The sequence below is a fragment of the Carlito syrichta genome, unplaced genomic scaffold, assembly GCF_000164805.1.
Source record: "Carlito syrichta isolate Samal-C Ts95f unplaced genomic scaffold, Tarsius_syrichta-2.0.1 Scaffold289902, whole genome shotgun sequence".
Lineage (NCBI taxonomy): Eukaryota > Metazoa > Chordata > Mammalia > Primates > Tarsiidae > Carlito > Carlito syrichta.
In genome coordinates, this window is record NW_007233998.1 from 42,995 (window position 1) to 56,996 (window position 14,002).

Consider the following 14,002-nt stretch of genomic DNA (forward strand, 5'->3'; position numbering starts at 1 on the left):
TGTGGTTGGTTATCTTGTATGTTAGCATCATTGTATGTTTTAGTTTTTTTTGTATGGGAGTTGGTTAGTCTATAGCCGTAGTCTATTGCTTTTATCTGTTTCAGTTTAAGTCTCTCACTCCATTTGTTGGTACACTCGTCTGTTTCCCCCCTTACTCCTCTCTCTCTCCACCCCTTCTTCCCCCACTGTCTGCTACATTCTCTTCCCTCTGCTGACCTCATTTTATTTCAGGGAGTAAATCTACAGCCCCACTGCGTGGACAGATTCCAAGGCAGTGGGAAGTGAGTTTCTGATTATCCATATACCTGTCGACAGATACCAGGACCTGTAGATAGATTTTGAATCACAGCTCCCCCCTTAAGTAAATCTCAAAACTGCAAAAAGGACCACCCCCAACCTACAGTGCAACTCCAGAATTGAACAAAATAAGAGGACATACATAAAGAAGAATAGGAGATTGAACAAACAAAAGTAAAGGCAACCCCTCTACCCCTGAATAACAGAATTAAAGAAGACAGTGACATGGAGGGAAGGAAAAAGTAGTGGGGGAAAAAAACCACAAAAATAAAGAAAAACCATAAGAAGAATATAGGTCTCACACAGACCTCTGGGAGGTCAGACACTGAGAAAACAGACTCCAGAATACAAACAATGACGAGCCCCCAGAATGACTGGTCACATGCAACAAACCCAGATATCAAGACATCAATAGAGAGAATTTTAAAAATTGAGGAAGAGACAAGAGGAAAATAGGAAGGAGCTGATGTCAGAAATGACAGCAGTAAAGAATACTGTGATGGAAATAAATAGCAAACTAATTAGCATGGAAAGCAGAATTACCCAAGCAGAAGAAAGAATCTCAGAGCTCAAAGACCAAAACACAGAATTAACCCAAACTGTCAAAAGCATAGAAAAGAAGCTCAAAAAGACAGAAAATCTTCAAGAGATGAATGATCACTTTAAGAGACCGAACCTAAGAGTAATTGACCTTCCTAAGGCAGAGACAGAAACAGAGGCTTCACTGGAACAAACATTTCATGAAATCATTCATGAAAACTTCCCTCATCTCATCAGTGATGAAAACACAAGAGATTCAGAGAACCCCTGCAAGACAACAAATGAGAAGACCAACCCCAGAGACACAATAATTCAACTAAACAAAGCAGGTATAAAAGAAAAAATCCTAAGGCTGCAAGAGGAAAAGGTCAGACTACCTACCAGGGAAGTCCAATTAGAATAGCAACAGATTTGTCTACAGAAACCCTCCAGTCTAGGAGAGCTTGGAGCGCTATCTTCAAAGGTCTAAAATATAAACAATCTCAACCAAGAATAACCTACCCAGCCAAGCTATGCTTCATCAGTGAGAGAAAATTGAAATCTTTCCCAGATATCCAATCCCTAAAACCTATGCTGCCACCAGCCCACCTCTACAAGAAACACTTAAGAAAGTATCGAACAAAGAAGAAAAGGAAAAAGAACAATAACGTTCTTCACAAGAGTACAGGCAAAAGATTAAAAACACACATGAGCCAACTCTAAAACACAAAGAAAGACAACACACAAACAGGAAGAACAACAGCTCTGTAAGAACATTATGATAGGGATCAACTCTCACATTTCAATAATTAGCTTGAATGTGAATGGACTAAATGCACCACTGAAAAGACATAGAATGGCAAAATGGATAAAATATCACCAGGCAACAATCTATTGCCTTCAAGAGACTCACCTCACTAGAAAGGACACTCACAGACTCAAAGTAAGAGGATGGGAAACAAATTTTCAAGTGAATAGAACACAAAAGAAAGGAGGAGTTGTGATCTTAATCTCAGACAAAATACCCTTTAAGCTATCAAAAATTTAAAAAGATACAGAAGGCCACTACATAATGATAAAAGTTTCAATCCATCAACAAGAAATATCCATCCTAAACATATATGCACCAAACATAGGAGGACCAACTTTCATAAAGCAGCTCCTAGGTAAACTAAAAAAAGATATCGATTCCAATACCATCATAGCTGGGGACTTTAATATCCCACTCACAACTCTAGATAGATCATCAGGACAAAAAAATCAGCAACGAGATCCAAAACCTCAATGTGACTCTTGATCAAATGGACTTAATTGATACCTACAGAACCCTCCATCCAAAGACCACAGAATACACATTCTACTCATCACCGCATGGAACGTACTCTAAGATTGACCACATACTTGGCCATAAATCAAGCATAAGCAAATTTAAAAGGACTGAAATTTTACCATGCACCTTCTTGGATCACAGTGGAATAAAAATAAACATTAACACCAACAAGGTCCCCCCAAAACCCACACAGACATGGACACTAAACAGCATGATGCTAAACAACTCCTGGGTTAAATATGAAATCAAAACAGAGATTAAAAGATACCTGGAAACAAGTGAAAATGAAGAAACATTTTACCAAAATCTCTGGGTCACCATGAAAGCTGTAATAAGAGGGGAATTTATATCCCTACAAACGAACATGAAGAAAATGGAATGAGCACAAATTAACAGCCTAATAAGCCACCTAAGGAAGCTGGAAAAGTAAGACCACAAAAACCCTAATTTCAGCAGAAGAATCCAGATCACCAAAATAAAAGCCCAAATCCAGGACATAGAAGACAAAAAGATAATACAAAAAAATCAATGAAACAAAACGCTGGTTCTTCGAAAGGATAAACAAGATCGATGGTCCCCTAGCTACACTGACCAAGAAAAAGAGAGAAAAAGCCCAAATAAACACAATCAGAAACACAAAAGATGAAGTCACATCTGATCCTGAAGAAATACAAAAGATCATTAGAGACTACTATGTACACTTGTATGGAAACAAACTTGAAAACCTTAAGAAAATGGAGCACTTTCTGTCATCACACAACCTGCCTAGGATGAAATAAGAAGAAATTGAGACCTTAAATAGACCAATGACAATCAAGGAAATTGACTACATAATAAGAAAACTACCTACAAAAAAAACCCTGGACCAGATGGCTTTCCAGCAAAATTCTACAAGACATTAAAGGAGGAGCTGATACCAATCCTACTGCAGGTATTCCAGGCAATTGAGAAAGATGGAACTTTCCCCAAATCATTTTACGAAGCTAACATCACATTGATACCCAAGCCAGGTAAAGACCCAACAAAGAAAGAGAACTACAGGCCAGTATCTTTAATGAACATAGATGCTAAAATTCTCAACAAGAACCTAGCAAACCGGATTCAATAACACATCTCAAAAATCATCCATCATGACCAAGTAAGCTTCATCCCTGGGTTACAAGGCTGGTTCAACATTCGTAAAACCATAAATGTAATTAAATATATCAACAGGTGTCAAAACAAAAACCGCATGATTATATCATTAGATGCAGAAAAAGTTTTTGATAAAATCCAGCACCCCTTCTTGATAAAAACCCTCGAACATCTAGGCATATGGGGAACATACCTCAAAATAGTAAAAGCCACCTATGAGAAACCCACAGCCAGCATACTCCTAAATGGACAAAAATTGGAACCATTTCCCCTGAAAACTGGAACAAGACAAGAATGTCCACTCTCACCCCTCCTGTTCAATATAGTATTGGAAGTCCTGGCTAGAGCAATCAGAGAAGAAAAGGCAATCAGGGGTATCTAAATAGGAAAAGAGGAAGTCAAGTTATCTCTCTTTGCAGATGACATGATCTTGTACCTTGAAAACCCTGTAGACTCTGTCAAAAACCTCTTTACACTGATAAAGGACTTTGGCAAATCTCAGGATATGAAATAAATATGCAAAAGACAATCGCATTTCTTTACACCAATAATGAACAAACAGAAATCCAAATAAAAAACACAATTCCATTCACAATAGCCACAAAAAAAATGAAATACCTTGGCATCTTCCTAATCAGAAATGTGAAAGACCTTTATAATGAAAACTACCAAACACTGCTCAAAGAAATCAAAGATGACACAAACAAGTGGAAAAATATCCCATGCTCATGGATTGGAAGAATCAACATCATGAAGATGTCCATCCTACCTAAGGCATTCTACAGATTTAATGCAATATCCATCAAATTACCAGGAACATTCTTCTCAGATCTAGAAAAAACAATACAGGAATTCATTTGGAAACACAAATGACCAAGAATAGCCAGAATAATCCTCAGCAAAAAAACAAAGCAGGTGGTATCACATTACCAGACTTCAAACTTTACTATAAAGTTACAATAATCAAAACAGCTTGGTATTGGTACAAAAACAGGCATATAGACCAATGGAATAGAATTGAGATTCCAGAAGCTAAACCTCAATTTCTCAACCAACTCATCTTCAACAAAGCCTCCATCACCTACCACTGGGGAGAGAAGAACCTATTCAATAAATGGTGTGGGGAAAATTGGCTGACCACATGCAGAAGACTCAAACAAGACCCCTATCTGTCCCCATACACAAAAATTAACTCTAAATGGATCAGAGACTTAAATGTAAAACCTCAAACCATAAGAACCTTAGAAAATGAAGGACATACCCTCATGGAAATTGGAACTGGCATCCAATTCCTGAACAAAACCTAAAACCCACAGGCTATAAGAGAGAAGATAGACAAGTGGGACCTCATTAAACTGACAAGTTTCTGCAAAGCCAAAGAAATCATCGAGAGAGCAGGAGACAGCCTACAGACTGGGAAAAAGGATTTGCCAACTCCAGATCTGACAAAGGCTTAACATCTTGGATCTACAAGGAACTCAAATGTGCTGAAAAGAAAAAAACAAACAACCCCATTATAAAATGGGCAAAAGATATGAACAGACATTTCTCAAAGGAAGACATCCGAGCAGCCAACAGACACATGAAGAAATGTTCAACCTCACTAATCATCCGGGAGATGCAAATCAAAACCACACTGAGATACCACCTAACTCCAATCAGAATGGCAATTATCAATAACTCTAAAAGTAACAGTTGCTAGAGAGGGTGTGGCGAAAAGGGAACACTTCTACACTGTTGGTGGGAATGCAAACTAGTGCAACGTCTATGGAAAACAGTATGGCGATTCCTAAAAGCTCTAAATATCGACCTCCCATATGACCCCACAATCCCCCTACTGGGAATATACCCTGAAGAACTCAAATCACTCTATAAAAAAGATACCTGCACATGTATGTTTATCGCAGCATTGTTCACAATAGCAAGAACCTGGAACCAACCATGCTATCCACCAAAAGAGGACTGGATTTAAAAAAATGTGATACATATACACGAGGGAATACTATGCAGCCATAAAAAAGAACAAAATCATGAATTTCACAGCAAACTGGATGGAACTGGAGTCTATAATACTGAGTGACCTCTCACAGAAACAAAGATCTGAGTATCACATGTTCTCACTCATATATTGGACCTTGAACATCCAATATAATACTATAAGAAAATGACTGACAGTGGTGGGAAACTATGGGGGGGAGGGGGAGGGAGATGGGATTAACAGTAGTAAATATCTGTCTGGGGAGGGGGAGATACCTCTTATCAACAAGGGTGCCTGAATGAAGCATATTTGTATGCCTAACCCTTAACTGTACCCCACAATATCATAATAAAAAATATTGATTATAAAAAATAAAATAAAAATATAAAAGCCAAAGACATCTTGACCAAAAGAACAAAAGTGGAAGTATCACACTACTGAATTTTAAAATGTATTAAAAAGTTATGGTAAAAAAAAAAAAGTTATGGCCATTGAAATAGAATAAAGAATTCAGAAATAAGCTCACACATCAATGATAAATTGATTCTTGACAGATAAGCCAAAAACATACAACGGATTAAGGGCAGTCTTCTTTAATAAATGGTGTTGGAAAACTGAATATTCTCATAAAAAAGAATGAAAATGGACCTTTATCCCACCCTTTATACAATAATCAACCCAAAATGGATTAAAGACTTAAATGTAAGCCTTAAAACTGTAAAACTACTAGAAGAAGACATAGAAGGAAAGCTCCATGACATTTGTATGAGTAGAGATTTCTTGAATATGACCAAAATCACAGGCAATGAAAGCAAAAATAGAAAGAGATTGCATCAAGCTAAAAATTTTCAGCACAGCAAAGAAAAAAATTGATAGAGTACAAGGAAAGACCAAGAAATGGGGAAAATATTTGCAAATCTCATATCAGATATGGAGCTAATATTCAAAATATACAAAAAACTCAAGTTATGCAATAATAAGAAAACAAATATTTTCATTCAAAAATGAGCAAAGTTGATTATACACTTCTCAAAAAAAAGACATATACATTGCCAACATATATATGGAAAAGTGCTCAACATCTCCAATCATCAGAGAAATGCAAATTAAAACCACAGTAAGATATTATCTCATGCTTGTTAGATAGCTAGTACCAAAATGATGAAAGCTAACAAATGTAGTCGAAGACATAAGGTAAAGGGAACTCTTACACACTATTGGTGGTGCTGTAAATTAGTATAACCATTTTGAAAAACCATATGGAAGTTTCTCTCTCACACACACGCACCCTAAAATTAGAATTACCATGTGATCCAGCAATCCTACTATGGGGTATACATCCAAAGAAATAGAAATCAATATGTAAATTAGAAGTCTGCATTCTTATGTTCAGTGCAGCATTATTCACAGTAACCAAGAGATGAAAACAACCTAAGTGCACATCACGGATTCATGGATTTTTTTAAATGTGGTATATATACATGATAGAATACTACTTATCCTTAAAAAACCATAAAATTCTGTCATCTGCAACAACATGAATAAGCATTATGTTAAATGAAATAAACTAAGATTTACAAGGAAATCAAACATGCTGAAAAGAAACCAACAGCCCCATTAAAAAATGGGCAAAAGAAATGAAAAGACAGTGTTCAAAAGAAGACATGTGAGTTGTCAACAGACACATGGAAAAGGGCTCAGTCTCACTAATTATCATAGAAATTAAAACTACATCGAGATACCATCTAATCCTAATAAGAATGGCCATATTAATAAAACAAAAAGCAACAGATGCTGGCAAGGATACAGAGAAAGGGAAATGCTTCTGCACTGCTGGTGAGAATGCATATTAGTTCAACCTTTATGGAAATCAGTGTGACAATTCCTAAAAGAGCAATAAATTTAACTTCCATATGACCCAACAATTCCCCCACTGGGAATATACCAGGAGGAACTCAAATAATTCTATATTTATTGCAGCACTATTCACAATAGCAAAAATATTGAACCAACCATGCTGTGCATCAAAACTGGACTAGATAAAAAAAATGTGATACATATACACAATGGAATATTACACAGTCATAAAGAATGACAAAATTATGGACTTTGCAGCAACTTGGATGGATTTAGAGTTTATAAATATTCAGTGATCTATCACAGGAACAAAGAACTGAGTGCCACATGTTCTCACTCATAAGCGGACACTGAACATTTACCATAATACTATAAGAAAGGGATTGGCAATTACATATTTGATAAGGGGTTATATAAAGAACTCTTACAACTCAACATAAAAAAACAAACAATTAGATTTTTTAAAGGACAAAGAACTTAAATAGACAAAGTCAAAGAACATATACAAGTGGTCAACAAATTTTTCAAGTAGTGCATGAAAAATATGTTTAGCGTTGCTAATTGTTAAGGAACTATTCAAAACCACAATGAGATACTACCTCATACTCATTAGGATGACAACTATAAAAGCAAAAACAAAACATAAAATAACTAGTTTTGCCCAGGATGTGGAAAAATTGGAACTTGTGCATTGTTGGTGGGAATGTAAAATGGTGCAAATGATATGGAAAACAATATGGCAGTTCCTCAAAAAAGTAAAAATAGAATTACCATGTAATTTAGCAATTCCACTTCTAAGTATACATCCAAAAGAATTTAAGACAGGGACCTAAAGAGATATTTGTATCCCCATGTCCATAGAAGAATTATTCACAATAGCCAAAAGGCAGAAGCAGCCCAATTGCCCATCAATGGCTGAATAGATCAACAAAATGTGATATAGACATAAATGGAATATTATTCAGCCTTAAGAAGGGAAAGCATTCTTACACATGCTGCAACATGAATGAACCATAAAGACATGCTAATTCCTAGATAGTCACAAAGGACAATGTATGATTCCATGTATATGAGGTATTTGGAATAATTAAATTCAGAGACAGAAAGTAGAATGGTGGTTGCCAGGAACTGTAGGAAGAACAGGAAGGAATACTTGTTTAATGGGTGTAGAGGTTTAGGATTGCTAGATGAAAAGCTGTGGAATGATAGTAGCACAAAAATGTGAATGTACTTAATGCCACTTGAACTGTACACTTAAAAATGGCAAGGATGGTAAATTTCCCGTAATGTGTATTTCACCAAAAATAATAAAAGGATTGGAACTGATTTCTTGAGAGAGAGAGAGAGAGAGAGAGACAGAGAGAAAAGAAAGAAGGGAGGGAGGGGGAGAGAGAGAAAGAGGAAGGAGGGAAGGAAGGAAAGGATTAGCAGTACCAGGGGGTGGGGGGAATATAACATCAATAAGGGTACCCATATGACGACCACTTGTATACCTGATCCTGAAGTGTACCCCACATCTCTAAAATAATAATTAAAAAATAAAATAAAATACAAAAAAAGAAATAAGCTGGGCACATGAAGACAAATCCCTTATGATTTCATCTCACTTATATGTGAAATCTAAAAAATCAAACTCATATAAGTAGATAGTAGAATGGTGGTTACCAGAGACTGAGATGGAAAAATGGACAAGAAAAGGGAAGATATTGGTTGACAATACAAAGTTTCTATTAAATAAGAGGAATATATTTTGGTGTTCTATTGCAAAGCATGGTGACTACAGTTAATAATAATGTATATTTCAAGATTGCTAAAAAAAATTAAATATTTTCATCACAGAGAGATGATAAATATTTGAAGTGGTGAATATGCTAACTATCCTGATTTGATCATTGCACAATGAAAGCATGTTTTGAAGTATCACATTGTATCCCACAAATATACAATTGTTACTTATCACTTTAAAAAATAACCATTAAAAAAAGAATCTTGGCCTTACCCAAGGATCTCAATGTTAACTTGCTGCATTGTTCTGTCTTTAGATTTTTCTTTTATTAATAAAGTTGTTAATAATATTGAAATTGCTTAGGAAATGAGTTACAAAAATCTTCAAGGCATTATTACAAAAGATTAGTAAATATTGGACCTAAACTATAGGATATAAAGGCCTACAATAAATTCATGTTAATTAAAATTCATGTTAGTGAAATAATCTAAAAGCAGAAAACAGACCATGCATTTTGGGAGCCTCAAAACATTATAGAGATTACATTAAAAACTGTGAATAGAAACTAGCTACTTGTCCACCTATAGAGAAACAAAGGAGAGCCAATTCTGGCAGATTAGCCCAAAGCATATATAAAGATAACTTCTAAAAGATTAGAGCTCTAGATAATTAATATAAAACTTTGAATCTAATAAACCAGACCATTTACATAATCTGTGGCACATTGTGAAAAATAAAAATGTGTGGTGCCTTGTTCTAAAATTATTAAGAATTACAAGATGGTGATCACAAAGCATTAAACCAAGCGTGGGTCCCTTCTGAGTGCAAGGTTCTGTGTGACTACATAGGTCACGTGCCCATGACTCTTGCCTTGTAATAAAAGAAAATTTAAGACAATTTTATTTTAGGTGAGGAGAAAAATAATATAAAAACAAGCTCACATGAAACAAAAGAAGAAAATTGTTAATCATGACTTCATCAAAATAGTAAATTTCAAATCAAGTAAAAAACTGTAGCAAAATAGAGGTGAGTGACATTTTGAAAGAAAGAACATGTTGCAGTGGTCTCTAGAACTAAAGAACCTCAGGTTGAATTCTAGTTTCACAATGTATCATAAGAAAAGGGGAAATTTACTTACATCTTCTGAACCTCAGTTTTCTTAGGGTAAAAGAGGAATGATTTTATTACTTCTTTCATGGTTTTTTTTTGTGAGAATTAGATGAGCCAATATACGTAAAAAAGAACTCAGAACAGTATCTTGTACAGAACAAGTGTGTAATAAATGTTATTCATTTGTATTACATTGTTTAGCATATAAAATAAAAAGGAATTATTAATAGGATAAATATATAACAAACTGCTCCACAGTAACAAAAGTAGCAACTCAATAGAAAGATTTATTTATAACTGTTATTAGATTCTTTGGATGATTGGTAGATCACACATAGATACTCCTTGAATAAATCATACAGATATTTTCTTACCTAAAGAATAGAGCAAGAAGTGAGGATACACTTCAGATAGACCAGGATTTTCCCCCAAATGTAGTCTTTTAGACTCCAGGTTTTTTAAAAATAGTGTTATAACCAACTGTGAAGATGCATATTTACAAGAAACAAAAGTAATACTTCTCTTTATTTCTCTTTTTTTCTTTCTTGAAGATCCATAGAAACTCAGTAATAAATGAGTTAAATATTAAAACAATCCTCTTTCTGTACTTATCAGTGGGATATAACTGTCACCCATTTCTAAATTTTCAGTGTGACTTTTCTTTCCATTTTATACACCAGAGTATTTTGCAGGGGAGTCCCCCAAATGAGAAGGTAAATCCATACATCTGTCCTTAGAAACAAAAAGAAATATGACTAAGAAAATATATTAAGCCACTGAGACCTGTGTTGTCCATAGTTCTGAACTAAGGAACAAACTTAGTAAGAAAAGAAAGTAGAAAGAATGAAAAAGGGAAAAAAAGAAACTTTACATAGGAAATCCCCAAGGCTACTTGCATATTGCAGGCATGGAATGGTATCCTGTTTATTCTTATAAAAGTCTTTCTTAGCACCAGGGGACAATCTCTCCTTGGATTTTTGTGTCTAGAGATCTGAGGCTCATTAAAAAGCAGGTGACTTCAGCAAAAGAGAAGGAAGTTTTTGAAGATACGGAGCTTATGCTGCAGTTCCAACATGAACCATCACTTCAAATATTTTTCAACTTTTATAATCACTGGGAATATAAACTTGAAAAGTTTTCTTACCTGTGAATCAGAATATTCAATCAGGTAAGAGAATTGAAATAGAAGACAGGTTGGAAAGTTGTTCATATTTTCAATATGTTAGTGAATGATCTGTTTACTTGCTAGCATTACAATTAGATTTAGGATTTAGAGCTGATTTCCATCTATTGGTGGAGCTTCACAGTGTTTGTGGAATATAAAGTTATTTTACTTCATATATTTTTATTGCCATATCTTATTCTAAATTCAACATACCTAGCTTTCTAAATGTTCTTTTTATTTATTTATTTATTTATTTATTTTGGTAGAGTCAGAGTCTTGCTATGTTCCCCAGACTGGTGTCAAATTCCTGGACTCAGGTGCTGCTCCCGTCTTAGCCTCTTCAAATGCTGGGATTACAAATATAAGACACTACAAACAGCCTTAGACAGTTTTCAAGGCAAATTCATAGTCTCTTAAGTATTGAGATTTCAGTGAAGGTAAAAATTTACTAAAGACTAGTCTTATTGCTAACTGTCTTTAAGAGTTAGATAAACATATTTTCACATATGAGTTTTTGATATAATTTTGTTTTCTGGGTCAGAGAACCAAAAATGATAATTGCCATATCATTTGTATTTTAAACAGGAATGATAATTTTTTTAGATATCTGAAAAGTGGATTTATTTTAGACAAAATAAAACCAGGACTTAAGAAAATAGATGATAAGAAAAGACAGGATTTCAAGATTGAATAGATACTTCACCGAGAGGTCAGTATTTGTGGAAAAAAAAGAAACTTTAGTCTATCAGAGAAAGAACTGTTCATATCCAGGAATTCACAGATCTGACAAAGGAAGGTGTCTCAAGTCAGGAGTAATTTGGGATCCTATTTTGAGAATATATAAAGGCTGAGATTACAGAAAAAACTGAGCCCATCGTCAGATATAATACTGATAAAATTTAAAATACACTTCAAGTCGGGCTAGTACATAATTCGTGTGGCCATGTTTCATATCCCCATAGGGTATTATAACATTTTCAGGAATGCAGTAAGGAAGAGATCTGTAAGACAAAAATTTCTAGCCCCATTTATGTTCTATGATTAGAAAATGCAATTACTATTAGATTTTTTTAAATTTTAAAAAGATTTTGTGGTTGTAGTAAGGTCATCCTTGTCAATTTTTCTTAAGTTAAAATCGTGTAGGTGGCTTCTTACTAGACCAAGAAATAATACTTGGTTGTGTGCTTTAAAATTTCCCCCCATTACAGCTGACTTGAGAAGATGAAATGTAACAATGTAGATGTTCACAGCCAGAGAAGATTGTAGGCTGGCAACATGCTCTGATCTCTTGAAAAAAGAAAAATAATATGAAAACATATTTCAAAAAGAAATGGTTGAGTCAGAGTTTATAACAAACATGTATCCTTAATAATTAACAGTCTAAAACCAAAAATCCTATACAACTTCTGAGGTTGTGATTATGTGAAACAACAATACTTTCCCTCAAAATATTTTGGCTTAGTGAGAAACTTCTGAGCTGGAAGGACTCTAATTCCCATTAGCAATAACATTCAGACACTATCTTGTTTTTTGTTTTCATTTCAAGTGATGCCAAATCAAACCTCAGTAACTGAATTTCTCCTCCTGGGAGTAACAGACATCCAAGAACTGCAGCCTTTCCTCTTCGTGGTTTTCCTTGCCATCTACTTCGCTAATGTGGCTGGAAATGGAGCCATCTTGATGGTTGTCATCTCTGATCCCAGACTCCATTTACCTATGTATTTCTTCTTGGGAAACCTGTCATGTCTAGATATCTGCTATTCCACGGTGACACTGCCAAAAATGCTAGAGAACTTCCTCTCTACACATAAAACAATTTCTTTCTTGGGATGCATAAGCCAGCTTCATTTCTTTCACTTCTTTGGCAGTACAGAGGCCATGTTGTTGGCTGTGATGGCATTTGACCGCTTTGTAGCTATTTGCAAACCACTTCGTTACACTGCCATCATGAATCCTCAGCTCTGTACCCAGATGGCTGTCACAGTTTGGATCATTGGTTTTTTCCATGCCCTGCTGCACTCCATAATGACCTCTCGCCTGAACTTCTGTGGTTCCAACCGTATTCATCACTTCTTCTGTGATGTTAAACCATTGCTAAAGCTGGCTTGTGGGAGCACTGAGCTCAATCAGTGGCTGCTCAATATCGTCACAGGGACCATTCCCATGAGTTCTTTCTTTCTGACGCTTCTCTCCTATTTCTACATTATCACCTATCTCTTCTTCAAGACCCATTCTTGCAGCATACTTCACAAAGCTCTGTCCACTTGTGCCTCCCACTTTATGGTAGTTATTCTTTTGTATGCACCTGTTCTCTTCATCTATATTCGTCCTGCCTCAGGAAGTTCCATGGACCAAGACCGAATCATTACCTTCATGTACACTGTGATCACTCCCGTACTAAACCCATTGATCTACACTTTGAGGAACAAGAAAGTGAAGGAGGCACTGAATAGGGTGATCAGAAAGAGGATCTGACTCGAAAAAAATCATAAAACTTCTCTGAAGCTTAAATAACCAGGCAGTGAGAAAATTGAGAAATATAATTATACTGCTTCTTAAATTGTTTAGATATGTATAACGGAGAGTGGATAAAGCAAAAAATATATAGAAAAATATGCTCTAGTGGTATTTAACAACACTTTCGTAAATCATGTAAGGGAAATGTGAACAAATGGGATGCTAGCCGTGAAACTCTAAGGTTCAATTTGTTTTGGAGATATCAGTTGATGACATTGATTTGCTATGTTTTCTTATATGTTCTGATATAAGATTGGGTATAAAAATATGCCTGTACTACCCTATTGAAAAGATGAATAATTTTTAGGTAGGTTTTATTTGTATGGTCCCTCTAGGTTAGCACATTATAATGTTATCAATAAAATTAGT

At 35.2% G+C, this 14,002-nt stretch overlaps 1 protein-coding gene across 1 annotated transcript; it reads left to right on the forward strand.

Annotated features, from left to right (window-relative positions):
- Window positions 1-12,664: 12,664 nt before the first annotated feature.
- Window positions 12,665-13,591, forward strand: LOC103256529 (olfactory receptor 12D2-like). The gene has a single exon (XM_008054380.1). The coding sequence runs from the start codon at window positions 12,665-12,667 to the stop codon at window positions 13,589-13,591; it is 927 nt and encodes a 308-aa protein (XP_008052571.1).
- The last annotated feature ends 411 nt before the right edge of the window (window positions 13,592-14,002 follow it).